Source organism: Rhinolophus hipposideros (genome assembly GCF_964194185.1).
Source record: "Rhinolophus hipposideros genome assembly, chromosome: 8".
In the NCBI taxonomy this organism is placed as follows: domain Eukaryota; kingdom Metazoa; phylum Chordata; class Mammalia; order Chiroptera; family Rhinolophidae; genus Rhinolophus; species Rhinolophus hipposideros.
Genome location: NC_138054.1, coordinates 40748751 through 40772458, shown reverse-complemented (window position 1 = coordinate 40772458; position 23708 = coordinate 40748751). Strand labels below are relative to the sequence as shown.

At 37.8% G+C, this 23708-nt stretch overlaps 2 protein-coding genes across 5 annotated transcripts in view; one reads left to right on the top strand and one right to left on the bottom strand.

Annotated features, from left to right (window-relative positions):
• The window catches only part of LOC308501229 (serine/threonine-protein kinase TNNI3K), a 315419-nt gene that overhangs the window by 285264 nt on the left and 6447 nt on the right, over positions 1–23708 (top strand). The window lies entirely within an intron of this gene.
• Positions 8033–23708, bottom strand: part of ERICH3 (glutamate rich 3) — a 106916-nt gene continuing 91240 nt past the window's right edge. For 3 of the 4 annotated variants that reach the window (XM_081057229.1, XM_081057228.1, XM_081057230.1), the window contains 3 exons: positions 16700–16825; positions 10959–13327; positions 8033–10263 (listed from right to left, as the gene is read on the bottom strand). In XM_081057229.1, the coding sequence (XP_080913355.1) occupies positions 10977–13327; positions 16700–16825 (2477 nt within the window). In that variant the 3' untranslated portion in view covers positions 8033–10263; positions 10959–10976. The remainder of the gene's footprint in view (positions 10264–10958; positions 13328–16699; positions 16826–23708) is intronic. The other variant, XM_081057227.1, reaches the window with a different exon arrangement.

Sequence of the window (23708 nt, the reverse complement as noted above, 5' to 3'; positions counted from 1 at the left end):
AAGTCCCCATATCCCAAGCAAAACTAATAGGTATTACTAGGGATATGCTACCTTTGCTCTAAATTTCTATAAGCTGATTTTTTTCCCTCCCTTTTAGATTCTTGTTATTTCTTTCATCCTACTAATCTACATACTCATGTTCCTACTTTATTAGTATATCCCCATTTAGGCTCCTCATCACTACTGGTATTCCTTTTCCTTCGTAGTTGCAGGTTCAGTTCTCGCTGCAAATTGGAAATGACTTTTTACATGCCCTTCAGGAAGTTGTCATTTGCATGAAAATAACTGGCTAACCCCTAAAACAAACTCTGTCTCTAAGGTGTTTCTTGTTCTTTCAGTTTAAGCATCCCCTCACCCTCTTTGAGGCCCAATGGACGAAATGCTCTTTGATTGCCTTTGCTTTTAGCTCTTCCGTGTTCACTAAATACGGACTTCAAGAATTTTTTAGTGCCAGTCCCAAAAGAATAAGGAAGCAAATGCTCAAATTTTGTTATAGAGAGTCCCACCTTCCACATTATAGCCCCTCCTTAGTTACAGGATAATTGCCTGTCCATCCTTTAAGTCATAGTTCTTCACAAAGAGAACAAGGAAACTGAATGAAAAATGAACAAAGGACGGCTGTATTGGAAAGGCACCACATTAAAGGTAAAAGACAAGGATGAAAAACAATGGAGCAATGGTGGGGGATTGGGATTGTTAGTCTACTACTCCGCGGGGCCCCAAATGTCTAAAAGGTTTTTTTGTTTGTTTTGGGGGTTTGTTTTTGTTTTTGTTTTTGCATCTACATATTCACCACAAAGCTTCTATCTCCAGGAGTACAAAGTCAATGCATTCTGTGAGTTCAGCTGGTCAAATCTATGCAAAGCAAGCACATTTTAAAAAATTCTAGTAATTAAAACAATTGGCTAACTAAGACTGTCCCAGTTAATTGGTCTCCACTGAAGAAACATTAGGCTTTAGGGAAAATGCATGTTTAATAGAAGTAATAACTTATTAATACAAATGGAAATTCTGCAAAATGTAAAACAGTGAGTAGTGGACACTGTTCGAGTTGCTTGCTGAAGTTAAATTAGTTTCTTCCTTTCCCCCACCTATCCATTAAGCTGTTCATTGAGTTAAAATATTAATACAGCTCAAGAATCAGAGGTACCTCTTTATTTGCAGTTTTTCTGTTAAATGTCTTCCTACTGTATCAAAAATAATTATCCATAATATAAGCATATATTGCAATTAATCAAAGCCATACTCCAACAAACAGGAGTGTTTACAAATGTTTACAAATATTTTTAGTGTTCTTACCCTGCTTAAAAAACAGATCTTTTATCCCCTTGTAATTTTAAAGGATCTACCTTAAAAGTCATGTTTCCTCTTAGCCCTGTAGACTCCACAGAGTTCAGTTTTCCCGTGGTGTTAATTCGTGGTGTTTATTTGTAAACATGGCATTAATAACTAACAACTTAACACCATGCATTTAAAGGGAGCTATTAGTTGCGTCTCCAGGGAGATGATGACTGGTTTTCTGCAACTTCATACGGCTGCCTGTCACCCTGCTGAGTCTCCCAGGGATCTCATAACAGAGTACACACCGGCAAATGAATGTTTGCTATCACTGGTTGGGGCTTTGGCCCACAGTGCCTTTGGAGAACAAGAGATAAACCATGAGTGTGCAGGAGTTCCTTCTTCCTGCTCTCTGAAAGGCCTGCTCAGAGACAGGTTCAGCATCCTCCTTCACAGCCACTTGCCTCTAAGCCTTACCCTAGTTTCCATTCAAATATGTTTTTTAAGCTTCTTGTTTTAGATAATGATTAATTCGTAGGAATTTGCAAATAATATACGGAGAGGTCTTTATCCAGTTTCCCCCAATAGAACATCTTACATAAAACCATAGTGCATTATCAAAACCGGGAAATTGGCACTGGTGCACTCCCCTTCACAAAGGGACCCATTACTCACCTCTAAGTAGAAAGAGGCCCAGTGCCCTCTGTATTTTTATCAGCTGCAGTGAACAAGTTACAAGAAAGTGAAAGAATTAAAAAATTAGGTACTCAGAATGTGTAAATTCTTTGCTCCTCTACTCTAAAGTTTCATACAACCTAGTTGTTTCCTTGACCCATATGTGAACTCTTTCTTGGAGTTGAAATAAGGGAAGAAATACCACTAACAAGAGCATTACAACTTTAAATGCCACTAAAAAGAGCATTACAATTTTAAGTGCCAATAACAAGAGCATTGCAATTTTAAAATCTCTTCACAACCATTTTAAGACAATTGTGTTAAACACCATCATCTAACAAGCTTTAGTTGTGGAAAAATTTAGTCTAATTACTAGTATCTTCATAGTCAAGACAAACCTTATACTTGGGAACTTGTATTTACGAATATTTGGAAAAAACATATTCTCTTAATTTATGATTAAATGATGTAATTATTTTGAAGATTGTGTCAAAAGTCCTCCTTTTATAATGTAGGGACTCAGTACTTTGCAAGGTGTTCCCACTACAAGTAGATCCTGCATAAAACTTAAATTTTTACTTTACTGTTGAATTTTCAGGGAATAAAGAAATGTTGTTTTTTGGGTTTTTTGTTTGTTTGTTTGTTTTGTTTTGTTTTTGAATCAAAACCCTCAGTGATCTGGGTAAGCACAGGGGAAAGTCAGGGTTACCCTGAAGGCAATGGAATATTAGTACTGTAATTGGAGATTAAGCCTTGAGCCAATAATGAGAGGAAGTTTTATTAAAGATTGGCACATTAAATTGGACCCTGAAATATTATTCAAAAATTAACTCAATACTGGCAAACAAATTAGAAATAAGCCACCGTGAATGAGTCAGCAGAAATAACAAACTGCAGATCCAGACCACCAAAGATACCAGATATGAGAAGAATCCGTTTCAGAATAGAAAATAACTACCTATAAAATACTTAAATCTTAAGAACAAAATGACACACACACACAAATAGCAAGCAGCATGAGACTATCAAAAATGAGTAGGTAGATTTGGATTAAAGACTAAATACAACTTTAAGAAATGAAAAATAAAATTATTGAAAGCGCAAGCTCAGGGGATGCATTAAACAGATTGGACACAGATAAATAAAAATAGAGATGTGGCAGATAGCTCTGAATGCAACCTCTCAAAGGTGGAAACGTCTCAAAGCATGTTTGCTTGTCTGTAAAATAGGAATTAAAATGCCTGCCCTATCTTCCTCTGTTTGCTACTAAATTCTATACCATGAGAACAATGCAAGTTATGTATGGTAATGACCTATATGTGGAAACTGTTACTGTATACCAACAAGATATAATCCAGACCACCTCCGTCCCTGTCCATCTCTTTCCCTCAGGCTATACTTACCTAATTTACTTCTCTCTTTGTCGGTTTTGTTCAAACCATGCTTGTTTATTATACCCTGATTTTCTCTTTACATAATTCTTGGGAGGCAAGGTGAATATACACTGATTTGGCCCTTCCCCAACCCCTTCGGATCAGCTGAGGAACTTTTTCAGGTGTGGAATGGACAAATGTGGAGTGTGGGGACAGAGCCAGGAGCGCAGTTTCCAGGCTCTTGGCCTCACGTGGAAAGTTGCTGGCTTGGGTAGTAGTTGGCCGTCAGCTGTAACCAGTGAGCCATTGGCCACTAAAATAACTGCCGTGGCTACGCTAGCAGCGGATGGTGGCCGAGCTAGCAAGTGAGGATTGCAGTTAGCACGGCGGATTGCAGCTAGGAGTGGGGTTGGTTGGTTGGCAAAGAAGTGGACGGCAGGTTGCAGATAGTCTGGCTCCTGCTTCCTGTGTCTCCAACCCAGCCGCCAGCGAGACTATAGTGGTATGACTTCCCTATCTATGGCTCCGTGGGTGTTCCTGTTTTGCCTCGCCATATCCTGCGTTCTTTTGCGGGGAGCGGGAGCTGAGGCCCCACATAACACACTGCATGACTTGGAGCCATTTTTCACACTGGTTAGAGGTGCTCAGTTCAGAGGAGCCCCCTTGACTAGGGTAGCTCAGGATGCACAATCATTTTACACTAAGCCTTAGGAGACTCAGGACCCAGCAACTGCCATGAGCACAGGCTCTCCTACTGAGAAGCAGCACTTACATAATGGCTGCCCAGAGGATAAATCAGCCACAAATCTACCAAGATTCAGCTTCACAGGTTTTACCGTTTGCAAATGGAGATTAAGACTTGAAAACAACAGAATCCAATGATTGAGGGAGTGGCCTCAGTGATAAGGGAAGGACTTCTATTAGCATCTTGTAGACTAAGGGGGTATGACTCGAATACTGCCTCTTGGGCGATAGAACATCCATCCCAGCATCATTCTGGTAATTGTAGTAGTACTGGAAGCCCTCATCACCACACTGAGGGCAGGATATAATATTTCGGCTAAGAGAATAGTCTCTAAGGCAGCGAATCTCTACCTGAGCTTTAAAAAACACTGGTGCCTTGGGCTTACTCCCCAGATACTCTAATGGTCTGGGATGCAGCCTGGCATCAGGGTTTTTTAAAGCTTCCCAGTAGATTCTGATGTGCAGCCCAGACTGAGATCTTTTGAGAACTGTGGTTCTCCCACTGTAGTGTGCACCGGTATCACCTGGTGGGCTTTTTATAACACAGTTTGAACTCTACGGTCTCAAAATCTGGTCCAGCAACATCAGCATTCCGTGAGAGTTGTTAGAAATGCAAATTCTCAGGTGCCTTGTGGTCCTAATGAATCTGAAACTCTAGGAGTGGGACCCAGCAAATTCTAATTTAATAGGCCCTTCAGGTGGGTGATTCTAAGGCAAACTAAACTTTGGAACTCCTACTCCAGATGGAGCTTTTTTTTTTTTTCTGGGTTAAATCCCAGCTGTGATACTTCCTAGCTCTGTGACTTGAATATGTTACTTCATCTCTTTGTGTCTCAGTTTCATCATCTATACAATGGGGCTAATAGTACCTTCCTCATAGCTTTGTAAGGCTTAATGAGTAAAGGAGTAAAACAGTAAGAATAATATGTAAAATAGCAAAATCACAATGTGTTAAGCTATAATATACCAATTTAGACTTTTGAAATCACGTTTATAGTCTACCTTTTAAAATCAGTATTCAAGCTTGAGATCTGTCGTGCAAAACCTTGGGTACATATATTAACTTCCTGGGGAGATTTTTCAAAGCCCTATTGCCCAACTTTCACCACCCCCCAGAGATTACAATTTTTTCCTCTGGAGAATTCTAATGTGCAGCCCAAGTTGAGAACCAATGATTTAGATTTGAGTTTTTAAGCCGATTTGTATGTACTTAGATAGGTTTGCAATTTGTTGAATTCTGCTGGAGAGTTCTGTGGTAAGGAAGAAGCCACTAACATTATGGTTAGTTCAGTGGGGAGAGTTTATGTTTATTCTCAGAGATTTTATTTTCTTTAATCAATGACAGGTGTGTGTGCACACGCACATGCACAAAAGAAATAGAATGTGGAATTTCTACTGTCTCTAATATAAGCCTTTGCATTCTCAGTGGGGATTACAAACAGGCAACAACAAACTTCAGAGATATCTATAATTTAGACAACCAAAGTATTTCACTTACACTGCATTTGAAAGCTTGTATTTTAGTGTTTGTAAAGCAAGAACTAAATTAGCTATCCTTAAAAAAAAAAAAAAGGAAAAAACACCAAGTTTTAGAGAATGAATTTTCATTAGAAATTAGGATTCTGTGTCTCTAAAAGAAAATCTGAGTATGAAGCACAATTGTGAAGTGAAGTAAGCTTTGGACATAAGCGTGCTAATCCTGTTTTGTCCAATATGTAACCCATTCCTCAGACTCTCTGAGTTTCTGCTTTCTCAATCTGGTATCCCAAAAGGAACCGGTAGAATCTTTGATCTCTGCTGTCCCTATCAACTCTAATATTTTATGAAAATACCATTTTATGAAAATATATTTTATGAAATAATAATTTATGAAAATATCATATACTCCCTGCCTGCATCCTAGCTACCTCAATCAAAATTAGGCTTAAAAATTTTCAGAACAACATATCACATTACCTCAATTTGCATTTTAGTTCATTTAGTCATTCATTTACCAGATATTAATTGAGTACACACCATGTGTCAGACACTGTTCTTGGCCCAGGGAATTGAATATGGGCCAGAATAGACCAAGTCTCTTCTTCATGGAGCTGACATTCTATTGAAAAACAAGTCAGCCTGTGTTACATGAAATGCAATTGTCAGAACTCTACAGTTCCTTTTCCCTTCTTCACAACATCTCACATTTGCATTCTAACAGATTTACCAGAGAAGATGGTGAAGAAGGGATTGAAAACCTGGCTAAGATTTAATAATAGTCTCAAAAAGAGAAAAAAATTCAGATAAATCACCCATTAAATCAAGGGATGAAAGGGCAATTAGTTTCTTGTGCTAGTAGTTGTCTCCAAACTTTTCCTATTAAGGCATATGTTTGAAAACTAAAATTTCTGTGGCATATTTGGGGGGAAGGGGGGAGGAACAGTCTACATAGTTACAGCACTATTTACTTGATTGCTTTTTAGCACAGGTTGACAAACTATACTCCTTAAGCCAAATCTGGTCTTCTACCTTTTTTTGTAAATAAAGTTTTATTGGAACACGGCCACACTCATTTGTTTAAGTATTGTCAATGGATGCTTTCACCCTAAAAGGTCAGGATTGAGAAGTCACAACTTCATGTCCCACAAAATTTGAAATATATACCATCTGGTTCTTTACAGAAAGACTTTGCTGACACTTGCTCTTTAGCACTAAGTTTCTGTTTGAAATACACCTGTGTACTGCCCTCCCTGTGTCCTCAGACACACTCAAGGAGCACCCTTCCTTCCCCAGAAATAGGTAGGTATTTTACTAACACTCTGACTTCTTCCTTGTAGCAGCAGCAAGCTACGTGACCCACTCATTTACTCTTCTGACAAATAATTGCTTTAATACTGTGCAGTCAAAACAAACTTTACACATTAATCAAAATTTTATCAACTCACTTGTAATGACTGCCATGCCTTGTAGCTTGAGAAATGCAGCCCTGTGCTAATCAACTGACCTATTACACCAGTGTTCTTGAAATAGTTGTATTCATATACCACTGAGGGAGCTTTGAAAAACTGTCAGTGCCCCCCAAACAGTTTTTACTGACATCTACAAATTTTTGGATAAGTTTAAATAGTGGTTACAAATGTAACTTCTAGCATGTTGTAAAATGGGATGTTTTAAGATAAAATGGTTACATCTTTCCTTAATGTGTCCTAATAAATCAAAATGCCATCTCAATGTGATATCACCTTTTTCCATGTGCTAGATGCAGTGGGATGCCATCCAGATACCTCCTTTACAGTCAGTGCCTTCGTTCCCCAGCTGCCCTCTGTGAGATATACTGCTGGCTCATATCTGAGTCTCTCCACAGGAAGTGATTGTGACTGAAGGGCACTACCTAGTTAAAAGGTTGTGCTTCCTCCTGGGGAGGCAGCCAAAAATCAGTGACTGGTCTATTGTGAGAACTCAGAGACCTGACCCATTCACCTCATTCTACCATCCAAGCTCCAGAGTTTTCCATGAGATGGAAACTACACCAGAGCCCATCTTTCCTAGAATTCTCTAAAATCACTCTCAAACTCATTCCTCTTTATTTTCTTTGTTTTTTCCTTCCCTCTACAAATATACAAAAATATATAGAGGTTTACATAGTATCTTAGTATCTATATACCTCTCCCTAGAAGGTGGTCTATGTGATGAAAACGGAGTTTGGAATAAGAAGACTGAGATTGACCATGATTTTAGACAATTCATTTAACTTTATTAAGCTTCTATTTACTTATCTATAAAATGGTGATAATAATTTTCCTCTGTATTATCCCATATATGTGAAAGACATGTATAAATACAGTCAATATAAACACCATACTCAAAAATACAGCCCAATGAAACATTCTGTCTGCTATGCTTATGGACTTTAAATTTTGTAAGGAAAGAACAAAGAAGATTTTTAAAATATAGTCTTATAAAGAACCATTCACATGTCTTATCTGTAAACATATGGTTTATTTATTTATGCTTTTTAATAATTAAACTAGGGAAAATCAGTTCACTTAAACATACAAATAATTTTATCAACATAGTATTTGCAGAGAAAGAATTCCTTTAGTCAAAATATCACAACACTGAATTTCACAATTAAACCCACATGCAGATTGTAGAATCATGTTACAGAATGTTTCCACGGAATGTGTTAAATATAAAAATAATCCAATGCAATTTCCATTTAACACATTGTACAAAACTCCTTCTTCAATGGAATTAACAAGTTTACAATCTTTCCCATAAGGTGCAATGTATTCAAAGTGCTCTGTAGCATTGAGGTTGAGATGAAGGAATAAATACTATAAAGCTGCACCATAATGCAGCTCAGTAATAAATGAAACTGGATATAATATAGATGTAATCCACTCATAAAACAAAGGAGATCTACGATGTGCTGTGAGTGACACTCATCCTCGAAAGGGAGTGGGCTGAAGGACTTCATACACATCATTATAGTCATAATGAAAATGAGTTTAAAGTTGAATTCATCACTTTCATAGTAAGTACGCTTTCCTAGAGATAGAAAAATTGAGAAAGAGAAAATGAGAGAAAAGGCGAGAGAGAGAGAGAGAGAGAGAGAGAGAGAGAGAGAGAGAGAGAGTTCACAATACTTCTGTAATCCATTTTCCAACTGAGACTAATCCGCAATATAATCAATAGTCATGACAGCAATTTGCAGACTTCAGAGTACATCAGAATTACCCAGAGGACTTGCTAAAATAACAATTGCTAGTCCCCACCCACAGACTTTCCAATTTAATAGGTACAAGATGAGGGCAAGAATTGGTATTTGGGACAGTTTCAAGTGATGCTATATCCTGATCAACGGATCACATTTTTGAGAACCCATGGTAGGGCAACCCGCATGGATTATAGGATGATTTAGGGCAGCAGTTCTCAATTTTGGTTACATAGTGGAATCAACTGAATAATAATATAATAAACTTGATGCCTACACCCATCTAAAACTAATTAAATCTGAATATTTGCGGTAGGACCAGTGGTTGAATCATTCATGCATTCCTGAAAATGTCCCATGAAAGTCTAAATGTGTAGTCCAGCTGGAGAAACACTGATTTTAGGCAATTTTCTTTTGCCTCTGCACGTGGAGAAAAGATAGCCAAACCAATGTGCCCTTTGGAGTACTGGTGTATGAACAAAGATGTCTTCGAGGAAATCAGAATCCCCAGTAGGCACATTGACACACAACTATTTCTGGTAATATCAGTGAGTAATGTAGAAAGCGACTGTGACTGGTGATTTACAATGCACTCCAAGGTTAGTTCACAGGTTTGAAATAACAGAACTTGGGAAGCTGAGCAGCAGACTAATTTAATCCAAGTTTCTTTTCCATTGAATGACATCAACCAAAGCGTCTAGAATGTTGGTTTATATGCTGATGTGCAATGTTTACCTGCTATAATTATTGTTACTCATTTCACTCAGCTAAATTATTTATTACTATGATTAAAATTCAAGTGGCCCACAAATAAGGCACCCAGGGCTAAAATGCCACCAGCATTTACCAGTCTACCTCAGAAAGCAAAACTACAGAAACACACACACAAAACCAAGGGCACTTTGAAATAAGATTTCCACTTTAAATTATTCTTCTGGCATAAATAGAAAAAATGACTATTTCTAAGTGAATATGCATGCCATGGAATCATTTTACAGGTCAGGAGCAATCTTTAGTACTGAGTGTACACGGAAGGACCTTTCGAGCTCATTTTCACAGACCAAGTCATTAAAGCCCCAAGCCACCAATTTTAAATAAAACTCTCATGTATGAAACTGGGTCTAATGTTGGATTATAAATCAGAAAGAATTTAAACAATCCTCAGACATTGGAACTGGGCCGTTCAAGTGATTTTGGGGAAAAGTTGAACATTTGTAAACCATCAATTTGATTTGAATATAGTCACGCTAGCTATGTTGAACGCGTGAGAGCCTCACAGTCCTGTTAGGAACCACTGCCGTAAGGAGGGTCTGGCAGATATGCCAGTTATTGTCAAGGTGCTCGCTGTGCTACTAACCAGCTCTGACAGACTGGGAACCAGCTCGGACAAGCACAGTGACTTTTTTAAAAAAAGATAAAACCTAAAGTCCTGGTGAGATGCTTGGCTGAATATTTCTCCACTCTCTAAGTCTTCCAGAACACATTTTTAAAAATATCCTGAAAAATAATAAAAAGGATAGTAAACTATGAATATAATCACTCAGGATAGTAGAAACTAGACACTAAGGATCTGAGGGCATCAAGGTAAGAGCAGGACTACAAGGAAATGCTAAAAATAATTTCGATCTTTTGTTACCATCTTCAGTATTTTACATATGTACTGTACATATATGTATTTTATGTATTTTTGTAATTTTATATATTTTTAATATTTTAATATATTTATGGCTATATATGCATACATACATATTACACTTCACAAAACTGAAAAAATGAAGGCATAGAGCTCATTTAAAGGCAAATAATCATAGCCATTCCTTTAAACACTAAAAGGGTAGTGAATTCTGGAATAGCGTTTGCTTCTTTCCTTGTGTGGTATATCCCTGTGGTACATTCTCCTCTGTATTTCATCTTTGGGTCCCTCTAAGGGAGATATGTATCTCACTACATCAAAGAGCTGTGCTTGCAAAGACAGAGGATGTGATTTAGAGTTGCAAAGGGAATAGATGTGGGTTCCCGTGTGTGCTTCGGCCCCCACCTCCACTTCACTAAGCTCGATCCTGATGGCTGGGTGCTAAGCAGCAGAGAACTGAAGCCCATGTGTGTATGTATATACAAGGACCCATAAAGGGATGAGCCAGCCCAAAGAGGTTATCTGTTTTATCCCACAAACAGATCAGGCTTAAACTCACCGTCTGCCATGAAGTCTCTTAGGCCTTCATGTGGTTTGTGGAAAGACCTACATTCTCACTTTCTCTTTGCACTGTATGCTCTTGTTTCTCTGGGGTTCCAGTGCAGTCGGGTTTTGCAGGGAGTGTTGCTTCATCCTGTAGACTCTCTCTACTTGGCTCAGATTCTTGCTCTTGGGATAATCCTAGTCTGAATTCTTTAGCCTGGCCCGACTCCTGTCCCCCAACAGGGCTACGCAGCTCTGTCTCCTCTTCCATTGGCTCTGCCCCCTGCTGAGTGGTGCCGGCTTCCTCTCCCTTTGGAGCCTGCCCGAGCTGTGGGGCCTTCCCTTCCAGGTCTGAAGGTTCCCCTAGATCCCCTACCCCAGTCTCTGAGGCTCCAATCACTGGCACCTCCTCCATTGCTGGCACATCCTCCGTGCTCAGCGCTGTTTCCTCTACTGCCACCATCTCTGCAGCTGCTGCTTTTCCGAGTAACTCATCCATTGTGTGCCAAGTTTCCTCTTCAGCAACATCTAAAAAGTTGGAGGCTGTATTTGCAGTGTTCTCCGCAGCTGTCTTGAAATCTGCCAACACCACTTTTCTCTCCTCAGCCATTTCCGCTGTTCCTCCATCTTGGTGCAGATCTTCCTCAGTCACAACTCCTCCTCCTTGTGAGCTCCCATCCCCCTCTGTGTCCCTGCTCTTCATCACGCCTGTCCCCGGGATGCACTCTTTATCAGCCTCCCCTTCTGGGTCCTCATCCATCACTTCTTCACTCAACTTTTCTGCCATCATGGAACCTCCCTTAGGAACATCTTGTTGGGTCATTGCCATGGCCCCTACTCCTTGTTGTCCTTGTGAAGACCCTTCTTTACCTCTCCTTTCCAGTCCTGCAAGGCCATCTCGATCGTGGGCTGCACACTCCTGGGCCTCACCTGTGGCTGTGATCGTAGCCTCAGCTGCCTGTGCCTGTCTCACTGGGTCACTTCCAGGAGGTCCTATCACACCCTCTCCCTCAGGGTCTGGCCCCTCACCCGGCTCTGAGGGAGCCATGTTCTCATCCTCTCTGTGAAGTATCTTTGCTCTGCCTTCGTGCTCTGTATCTCCAGTTTCTCTCAGTCTTTCCTTTCCTTTGTCTTTCCTCAGAGCTATTATGTTTTCCAGTGACTTTTCAAATCCAGGTGCTCTTTCAAACATAGTCACCTCTCTCTCTCTCAGTATACCTTCTTCTTGTGGCCCTGTGTCTTCAATCAATTCAGATGCCTCTGTGGGTGCTTCCTTCTCAACATCACATTTCATTTCAGTTTGGGGGCCTTCCTCAGGTCTTACTTCCTTCACGATTTCCCTCTCTTCCCTTTTAAACTGTTGCTCTTCTTTTAAGATGCCTTCATCCTCAAGTGCACTTGTCCTTGTCACCTCTTCTCTCTCACATTCAGTTTCCCCTAGAGGTGTTTTTGGCCTCTCAGCTTTCATCCTCTCTTTTGCTGCATAGAATTCCTCAGGTAATATTTTTTTCCTATCATTTTCCTTATTAGATTCTACCTCAGTGGCAACTTCCTTCCTTTCCACATCTTCCTGGCAAAGTTCTTCCAGGCTGTCCTTCGAAACTGCCACCTGGATTGCCACAGCCTTCTCAGAAGTTGAGGAGCTCAACAGTGTTTCTGTTCCCATAACTGTTTTCCTCTCATGAGCTGGTTCCTCTCCCCCATGTATTGCCTTTTCTGAACCACCCTTTCCCCAGGATGCAGAGTCTTCCTCAGGTCCCATGTCCTCTAGATCTGTGGGTGCTTCCTCTTCACTCTCCTCCACATCTGGCTTTTCAGACCCTGGCTCAGTCACCACTGCCTTTCCCTCTGCCTCTCCCTTTGGCATCATGGCCTCGCTCAGAGCTGCTGCCTCCTGAACACACTCTGAGTTCTGAGCTGGGGCCTCGTTTGCAAGGATTGCCTTCTCTGAAACTTGTTCCTCTTCAGAAGCTGCCAACACTGTCTGCATCAAGCCTTGCTCTTCAAGAGCCTCATCTTCCTTCAGACATTCAGAGGCTCTTGCTGCTTCTTTTTCCATGGAGTTTAACCCCTCTTTATCCTCTGCCTCTGCCCCACTCGCTATGTGCTGAGGGATCTCTCTTCCCTCTGCAAATTGTTCTACTAACACTGGCTGCCCTGCTGTTGGCTTCCCCTCCTGAAAGGGAACCTCATTAACCCCTACTTTTCCCCACAGTGTTAAATCCCCTTTTTCTTCTGTTGTGTCAACATCCCTGTGTTGGGGGATTTCATCTTCTGCCATTGCTTCGTCCTTCTCCAGTATATACATTTCTGATGCAACTGGCTTGGGTTCCTTGTTTGAGTTGAGGGTTTCCCTTTCTTCCATCATTAAATTCCTATTTGGTACTGTAAAATAAAGTTAGAAAACAAGGTTACTTTGATCAAAGTGCACAGGGAGGAGATATGATACATATTCATATATAATATAAAATATTTATGTATAATATCAAGTGGTTATTGATAGTATATATAAAACATTTCTTCCATTCTATGATACCATTGACTAGAACGTGCGCCAGGATGGCTTTTCACGATGAAAAGAAATGCTATCAAATTTAACAGACACATTGATATTGAGGGAAAACTGAACATCACAAATGTTGAAAACAAGCAAAAACTTCATGTCTTAGAATAATCAAATAAATCTCTCTCTCTCATACTGCACACACACACACAACTCCTATTTTTATTTGAAATATTAGGACTCGCAGAAAAATTGTGCAATAAGAAAAGTAGTGATTATTTATTTCATCTTCTTAGAAATCATTGTTCCCTAAAGCACCATAACATGCCTGTTCTCAGCCTGTTTCTTGTATTCATGTGGGCATTTAACAACACAATCATAATACAGTGCGAGCTCATCACTATCCCATATATTACTACCACATTTTAAAGTGACTATATCTAGATTTAGTCATCAAATAACTTTTTAGCTCAAAGTAAGACTTTTTATTAAAGACACCAATTTGTATTATAGGTCAGAATGCCTCCCATCTACATTCAGAAACTGATTTGCCTTTGGTAAAAGGATCACAAAGCCAGACAAGACTTTGTAGTCTGGGACAATTTTCAACATAAATAACCTTCTTGAAGCATTTCAGAAGTTCTCATCTACAATTCCCTGGCAAATCTGGGCATACTAGGTATCATATTTCAATGGATTTAAGTTCAATATTTCTTAAAAGGCTTCAAATGGATTTCTTATTATTTAACAAATTCATGTATTTCAGTTGAAATGATCTATGAAAAATAAATAAAGGCATGTCATGTCAAATACTCAAATCATTTAAATTTTTCCACTGCAGAAAATTACTTAGGAAGACAGGAGCTTCTAAAATCGTCATCTTAATAGTTTCTATCAATCTAATCTTTTTCATTTACAGAAGACCCTGGACTAGATGTTATAAAATAAATTATCATACCAAGGTATCAACCTCCAAATTATGTAAACATATGAAGTAGGCAAATGTGTCTTCCTCCGTTTTTTGTACTTGCTTGTCTTTTTGACTAGCCATTTAATTTCCTGTCCCATCACCAACAACCGACCAGAAAACCAAAGCCCTGACACTTCTTCCCTATTACTCCATCTAGGATGGCCTTATCATTCCATTTCCTCTCCTAACATAAAACATGACTGTCCTTTGCTGCAGTCCCTTTGTTTCTTGCCAGCTATTAGAAGAAACCATATTGAAGTAAGGCAATAATAGCTGATACTATGTTTTCCTTAAAAATGTATTTGGAAGGTAAGGTTTGATTTCTTCTTTTGAAAGAATAACATAGAAATGTCAGGTCTGGTGTTGACTTTAATAGGTGACCCTCCGCATATCACATTAGTTATATTAAATTGTACCAGGAAACTCCAAGGGGGAAATGTAGAACCAAATGTTCTCTCAGAGAACATGTAGCCAATACCCCTGAAAGAATATGGTTCATTTTATTTCGTTACAGATTCTTACTGGATTTAAAACAAAATTAAATTAAAACAATGAGAAACAGCAATGTCTGTTGAGTCTCTTTCATAGTATATCCATTGCTATTCAAATTCCTGCATGAAAGTATGTTAAAAAGTCAGTTACGAAAAACATTTAAATAAAGTCCTCTCTTTTGCTAAACTGGCCTCTAAAATTATGGAATATTTAAAGAACATTCAGGAAAACAAAGGAATAAGACTGCCTAGCCACCATGTAATAATATACTATGCTTAAATTCTAGGAGAGAAAGTGCTAATGGCAGCCAGATGAGCTATTTTATGGACACACATCAGGGAGTCAGACATGATATTCCTGAAGCAAAGGTTAGAAAGAATAACTGAAGTCCTTCTAAGAAACATCTGTACAAAAATATTACATGTGTTTTTATGGTAACCTCATGGCATTGGGGGGGAATAAATATAAGAAAGCAAATAATATTCACAAATAGGGGTAATTTGATTTAATGGAATGAGTATGTACTTGGGATTCAGACAGACCTGTGTGAGAATGTCAGCTCTATCACTTACTAATTGTATGAACTTAGGAAATAACACTGAGTGGCTTCATTCTTTTACCCATAAAATAGGACTAGCAATGCCTGACTTAGAATCCTTGTGATAGTAAACCGTAAAATGCTTTGCACAGTGCCTAGCACACAGAAAGCCCCAACAAATCTTCCTTTCACACCCCCTTCCCACTGCTTACAATATATTATATGTTGTTGCTTGAATCGGATTTACTCTAACAACTACTGTGCCTGCATTGGAGAATGTTTGGGGAGGTACACTAAAACTCCTCTGGTTGAATGTCCACTATAAAAGATTTGGGATCTCTAAGCTCATGGCCCTCCTCCTACAATTCAGCCCATTGTGTGTTCAAATGTCACCTGGCCCTCTGTACATTGTCTAGAGGAAACTGGAGCTCAGGAACCAGAATAAGTGCAAATATTCTGGTTACTGCAATTTTTTTGTGTGAGTAACAAAGTTCTTTATCTCTGAGCCAGGAGTCTTGTGTCTTCTACTAGCCTCTATGAAACAGTGGCTGGCTAATTTGTTTGCTTGAAAATAGGGTAAAACCTCAAATACCTCACAGTGTTTGGTGACTATCATTAAAAATTGGAAATGGGGGTGATGTGACCATATGACGAGCAAAATAAATAGTCTCCCCCACCATCCCACACACACACATATATTCAAATCAAGACATTTTTACAAGGCACCCACTAAATATGGGGAAACCTGATTTTAAGGACATAGGATGACTCATGGTCTGTTGGGTTACTCTAATTGGCACTTTTGCAGCTGGAATGCTCATCACCAACAGCCAGGTCATATCCTGACAGCAATAATTTTTCTCTAATTTTAAAAAATAGGAAGTTCAAATAAATCATTGTGAAATGGGTCTTGGCTCTCCACGTCTTCAATCCTCCTACCTGGCCAACTAGCTGGGAGGCAAGCTATAAAATAAGATCTGAAAATCCCTACCAATATTTTTTTATAATCTAAAGTCATTTTTTTTTCATTTTAGGCACCAATGTATTCCAAAAAGAATAATAATATTCATATATAATATGAGCTTTAAAGCTCCCCTTCGGGCCTCTCAACCACCTCCTGCCATCATATTCATTAGTTGAAAAGAAAACAAAAGTGGAAGGAGGAAACAAGGCTAGGAAGATGAAAGATGGAAGTGGGGCTGTCTTTGGCAGAGGATTTCTGAAGGTCTTGCCGGGGGAATGATGTGCCCTTACCTGTACCTGTGTCAATCTCTGGCTTCCCCGAGTGCTTTCCTGCCTCATCTGTGCTGCTCACACCAGACTCAGTGTCACAGGGGCAGTGGCAGCCAGGTTCCACAGCTTCAGCTCTTATCTGTCCAACTGATTGGAGATCATATAAAATACCAAAGGGTATAAAAACAGGTCATGGGAACATTGCTGAGCTATTTCATATCATTTCAATAAATGGAGTTAATTTAATAGCATTCACGTTAAAATATGACCTTGTTTTTAAAAACTATTAAGATTAAATAGCTTCTAAGCTATGATTTCAAAAAGAAAACACAATAGAAGACCATGATATAAAGAAATCCATGCAAAGAAGTACTTGCATTGAAAAAAAATGACAACAGCCAGAAGCAGTGACAGAATTGCAAATGCACATGCAATGAAATGGTTGAAAAGAGTTTGGTTGCCTTTTCCTTTCTAGAAATGTGTGTTACAGCTTTTATAACACCAATCACCACTGCTCTTTTAAATTGCTAAAACTACCAAAGCTAACTGTACTATGAGCATTTCATCCATTAGTAGATTTTAGTGATTTGACCCTGAAACTCATTCCATATAGAAAGAGCAAAAAAGCAACTGCATGATTCCTATAAATTTGACACTAAAAGCTGTTGTAGAAATTCATGTGAGCAGCAGCTGGCTGCTAGCATGTAACTTCAGGAACACAAAGACCAAAGTTTAAGTTCCATAGTCCGTACTAACTGTCTCACCTGGTGCAGGGTCTTTGGCCTAAGCCTAAGCCTTAGTCAAAAAGAGGTATCAATCATTATTGGGAGGATTAAATGAAGTAATACACGTAGAACATGCTTATCTTTCACTTATGAGCAAGTGCCTAAGCACTTAATAAATAATAGCTATTATAATGATGATGAGCATGGCTGTTTTAAGTATCATCACCCAATGTGGTATGATTCTAGGCAACACTGCAATATCAAGTAAGTTTGTCTTTAGTTTCTGACATGTCTCTGACGACATCCCATGCCTGTCATCTGATAACCCAGGTCCCTAATTCCCTGACATCTACCAGTATGCTACCTTCTGGTTAACAAAAGCTCACTCAAATAACACGAGATGTAGATAAGCGCTCCTAGATAAGAACATGATAGCTCCAGAATACCTTTTCCTTCCTCTCTCTCTTCCTCCCTCTATATCTATCTCCCTCTTTCTCTCCCCCTCCTTGCCTTCCTCCCTCCCATCTCTCTCTTTCTTCCTTCATTCCCTCTCTCACTTCCTCCCTTCTTTTTCACTCTCTTGCGTTCTTTTGTCTCAGATATTTGTATTGAGTTGAGCTACTTGGAGAAAAACAGAACTAGAATGTGGTCTCTTGCTCCGTTTAAGGCGAGTTGCTAAGAAGTAGTTACTTATTGATCCCTCTGTGTTTGGAAACACACACGGAAATACCTGCCTTATGTGGCTTTTGGGGAATAAACGGAATGACTTAACTATATTAATCTTAAGAGAACAAAAGTGGAAATGAGAAGAGTACATCATATAGTTTAAATGTATTCTCTTTAAAAATGTTTTGGACATCAGTTTTCCTCATTCATACAATACGCCAAATAAAAAAGGATTTGTTTACTATAATTTAGAGGTGATATTAACTTATGAAAATTAGGTAACAGTTGGGTTTGTTATCAAGTCAACCTTTATTTTGTACCATATAAGTTAAATATCATCTTCCCCGCTATAATAAGGTTAACACTATATAACTAGAGAGTTTAAATAAGCAGTGTTTTAGGTCTTCGTGTATTAAATCTAGTTGGCTGACTAGGTAATACAAATCCCATGGATGGTAGGACTGGAGGATGGGTGGAAGTCAGATTTCGTAGCAATTACTTGAAGCTTTGTTTCATCAAAGCCAACAAGACATCTAGGATTTTTTTCCAAGTAGTCCATAGGCTATAAAGAAATATGGCTTATTATAAATATGAAATCATTATGTTATACACCTGAAAGTAATATGTCATTTATACCTCAATAAAGTTTTTTTTACAGAAATATGGTTTACAATAATAATAAACAATAATTAAAATAAATAATTAGCAGCTCTGGAACCAAAATAATATTCTAAGAAGCCAAACAGTGCTAGCATAATCTGAAAATTACAACTCACTCAGAATTGACAGTGAAGCATGCAGTCCCTCTGTGTCAGGCCCGTAATCATCACTTGCCCACGTCTGCTGGCTTGCCCCTGGAGGGTAATGCTTTGGAAGTAGATGAAAGCCTGTACAGTTAGGTGTTGCCTGCTTCAGATTCAGCAACAATGAGACCCTGGCCTGAGCATCAAGGACTTATTAGGTATGAGACCAGAAAAGGCCTCACTTGGTCATTTCTTCTCAGATGTCCTTCTGAAACTGACACTTAAAAGCAAGAACTTGGCCAGTGTCTAACCTTAACTGTTTCCCACCTATAGTAAAGGAGGGTTGTGCATGCTGAGACCCCCAAGCCGGGAATGTGACACATCACTTTATTCTCTCTATAAAGGTTCATCCCTCAAGGTTCCTCTCCTTTACCTCTCCATAAAGATGAGCATTAAAAGCAAAGGTAATTGTCAGTTCTCACAGCTTTTGTAGCAAAATAGAAGGGACTCATCCAGAGAAATTCTCAGAAAAGCACTTTTTCCACTCAAATGGTATAGAATATTTTCAGATGTTTTTAAAGTACCAAAATATTTTTGTGTTACAATGTCAGTATTTTTATCATGAAAACACACATTTTAAAATAATGTACACTGTACTTTCCCTAAATATGAAAATGGTACATATTCATTACCTAAAGCTTGAAAAGATAAAAAAGTACAAAGAAAACAAAAATTATCCTAATTTCACCACTCAGAAAACTACTAGTTAGCATTTTGTGGATTCCTAAGTATTTTTTTTTTACTCTACTCTTAGTATAGATAGTATTTTGTATCCCATTTTATTCATTTAGCAATATATTGTGAATATTTCTACATATCATTAAATAAAACAGATTCTTCAATTACTGCATAGAATGTTCTAATAAGGTTTTACAAAATTTGGTTAACCAATTGCCTAGTGTTGGATATTCTTATTCCATTTGTTTGTGATTAGGAAGATATTTTAAATACCACTTACAATCATTGTTGTACTTATTTTGAACTATCCCCTTAGGATAAACTCCTGGAATTGGAGTTGCTGAGTCAAAGAGCATGATACGTTTAGAAGCTTTTGCTACGTGTTCTTCAGAAAAGGAATTAATTAACAATTTCACCTATAAAGATAAAAGGCCTTATGTCCCTGTATTATTGCCAATAATATCACAATTTCCACCAATTATTTCTATATTTGATAATTTAATTATTGAAAAGTGGTGTCAAAGATATAGTTTTCAATATTAGTTAGGCAAGCTTTCTAAATTCATTCCTCTCCTCCACTTGTTCTGAAACAAAAGAGATTCCATCTTAAAGCATGCTAAGATTTCTTAGCACTTCAATATCAGAAGAAAGTTTTGCCAAGAACTTTTCACCTGAATTTTAAGAATGTAAGAAGGCCATAAAAACAGTAAAAATATATCCTAGTTTATTCCAAGTTCACAGTCACCTTGAAAACTATCCCTCTGCTTTGATCATTCATTCTTTGTGTAGCCAATCAATTATCCTCCCAACAACTCACTATGACAAAATTCATGACTAACATCATCCACCTGCCCAGTAAAGATGTTCCTGTGTTACCTTTGGCATTGAAACATGGCCCACAAACACCCAGGATTAATTATAAACTCAAGACCACAGCTGTTCAAAAATAACAGTTGCAGAGAGCTAAAGTCTATCTTCCACACAGAAGCTAGAATAATCTTTCAAAACGTTCCAATCATGTCATTTCTATGCTCAAATTTTTCCGGTGGCTTCCTATGTCAGAACAAAATCCTCCCCACTACACACAAGTGTCTCCCTCTGCCCTTGTCTTGGACCACTCTCTGGCTTGTCCATTCTGCTCCTCACACACTGGCCTCCTTTCCACATCCTTCACTCATCAACTATGCCCCAAATTTAGTCTTTACAGTTGTTGTTCCCTCTACTTCCTGTGCTCTTTTTTCAGATGACAGACTGGTTCCCTCCTGCACTTGATTCAAGTCTCTGCTCCAATGTCCCCTCACCAGAGAGGCCATCCCTAAACTACCACCGCCGCTTCCTCAAACCATCACTGTGTACCCTTACCGATTCATTTTGCTTCTAGCACTTAGTGCAGATACCCCATTACATGTTTACTTTCATTTGTTAAGCATATCGCCCCCAAGAATACAACCTTCAGTACAGTCAGAAACTTCTTTATGTTCACACCAAGAGGAGTAGGGCATAAAGCAGATACCCAACAAATATTTATTGACAGAAGAAATCTATCGGAACGAACAACTACATGCTTTCACAATTCATTCAGAAATTATATTTAGACTGCAAATCATAACACAGGTTTTCTTCTTCTTTCATCAGGACCATTCTATCCTGCTTGCATGATGATAAAATTGCATTTGACTCATAACATTTAGGTTTATATTACCTGGCCAAGCACATGACTTCTATTTCACATATAAAAGTAAAAGTGCCTTCTTCTATATTACATTACACTTTACATGACAATACTCTATTCTTAATATTTTATTTGTGTTCATAATGTATAAATTATATTAATTTCACAAATTAATGCACCTGAATTGTTCCACCAATACAACATATAGCAAAGATTGCATCACAAAGCATTAAGACAGCTTAAAAGAAAAATAACAGAAAAATAAACACATTAAAATAACAGTATGTGCTATAATAATAAATTAACTCCCAAGGACGCTATCTCATTGTAGCTAGTAATTATAATTTTTTACATTATCCACTTCACTGCATTCAACTCATCTTTTATATCAGTTCACCTGATTTGTTGGTGGACTAGACAAGGCCTAATTAGGTGAGACACATTATAAAATAGTTAGAAGGAAAATACCACTTTACGTTATCAACCTGAAAGATACAAAGTCATTGAATATAGTATTTTACTAATTTATCCACTGGTATGAAAACAATTTACTATTTATCCACTGTTCTTAAATGAAAACAATTCAGATTAAGTTATACTAATTTAGATACTACAAAACATCATTAACTGTATGTACTATTTTTTTGCTTACACTCATAGACCTAGTCTTAACATAATCAAAGATTTATTCTGTCTCGTTGAAAAAATGATTAATTCAACACCATGCAAGTATGAGAAATAATATTTTATACATTATCTCAGCCCTTATTTTATTTCAACCTAAGGGTTTAATCAAGGATCTAAGTAAAATATACACATTTCTATCTTCACCAAGCTTCTGATCTAATTTATATAAGCTGTGTTTTGCAATGTAATCACTTAAATGACTTTCATTTCAAGTATATAACTTTGGTTCCATCCTTCTCTCCCTGAGCCATTTAACTGAAGACTCAATTAAGAAAGAAGAACTAGCCATAATCTCTTTGCTTGACATCAATATCAATACAAGGTCTGACTATTAAGATTGCAAACTTGTTGCCACAATGTTGCTAGCCTTTTTTGATATCAGAGTGATTATTCATTACCAATTTGTACCAACTGGACAAACACTTAACCAAGTTTACTATTTGGAAGTGCTGAACAGGCTGTGTGAAAAAGTTAGATAACTGAACTTTTCACCAACAATTCATGGCTCTTGCATCACAATGTACCAGCTCACATGGCACTGTCTGTGGGGGATTTTTTAGCCAGTAAACAAATAACTGTATTGGAACACCCTCCCTACTCACCTGACCTGGCCCCCAATGACTTCTTTCTTTAACTGAAGATAAAGGAAATATCGAAAGGAAGACATTTTGATGACATTCTGGACACCAAGAATAATACAACTAGAGCTCTGATGGCTATTCCAGAAAAAGTTCCAAAATTGCTTTGAAGGGTGGATTAGGCACTAGCATTGGTGCATAGCTTCCCAAGGGGAGTAGTTTGAAGGTGATCGTGGTGATATTCAGCAATGAGGTATGAAGCACTTTTTCTAGAATGAGTTCGCAAACTTAATTGTCTGACCTCATATAATAAACAATACAATCAAGACCTGTTTGATTTTATCTGAAATTTTCTTAGAAATGTTTACATAAAAATCTTTGAGAATATTTATGACTTCTTTTTCTGTTAATTCAAATGTTTACAAATGTATTGCCTCATTGCCTCGAGTATTTTAAAAACATCAGCACCCAACTGTTATAATCTACCCATTCTTAGATTTTGATAGCATTAATTCTTCTACATCATTCTGAATATTTTACATGGTCTGTTTTGTCTTACCTATTAATGTTTTATTTTCCACTGTACTTTATAATCTCTGCCTCTGGGCCTTTGTAACTCAGAAATTTTGTTCTTTCATGGAAAGTAGGCCATGGAACAAATCTGTCAGTTCCTACACAGAAAGCAAAACATTTTAAAGAAAATTTGAAAAGTTATAAAATACTAAGGCAATACAGTGGAATACCATGTACAGTAAATAAGAACAAAAACCAGTTATGTGCACTGATAGGAAATAATGTTCCAGATATAGTGTTATGTGAAAAATGCAAGCTATAAAACAAAATGTATCATGTTTTCAACTGTATATAAAAATACTATGAAAATATGTAATATGTTAATACACATATATATGTATATATATAAAGAAAATTTTCTGGAATCGTACAAAAAACTGTAATCTACCATTATCTCTCTGTCTCCTGGGAAAGCATAGGGGCTAGGCAAGCAAGACTAGCTTTCATATTAGTCTCATCTGTTTTGTATTCAACTTTTTAACCAATCTTTTTTAAGAAAAAAATCTTAGCGAACATCTCAAAATCTCTATAAACTTAGGTCCAGAAATCACAATTCTTGCAACTTAGACTAAGAAAATAATTATAAATTTGAAGTTACCTGAAGTAGTAAGATATTAGAGTGTTATTAATAATAGTGAAAATAGGAAA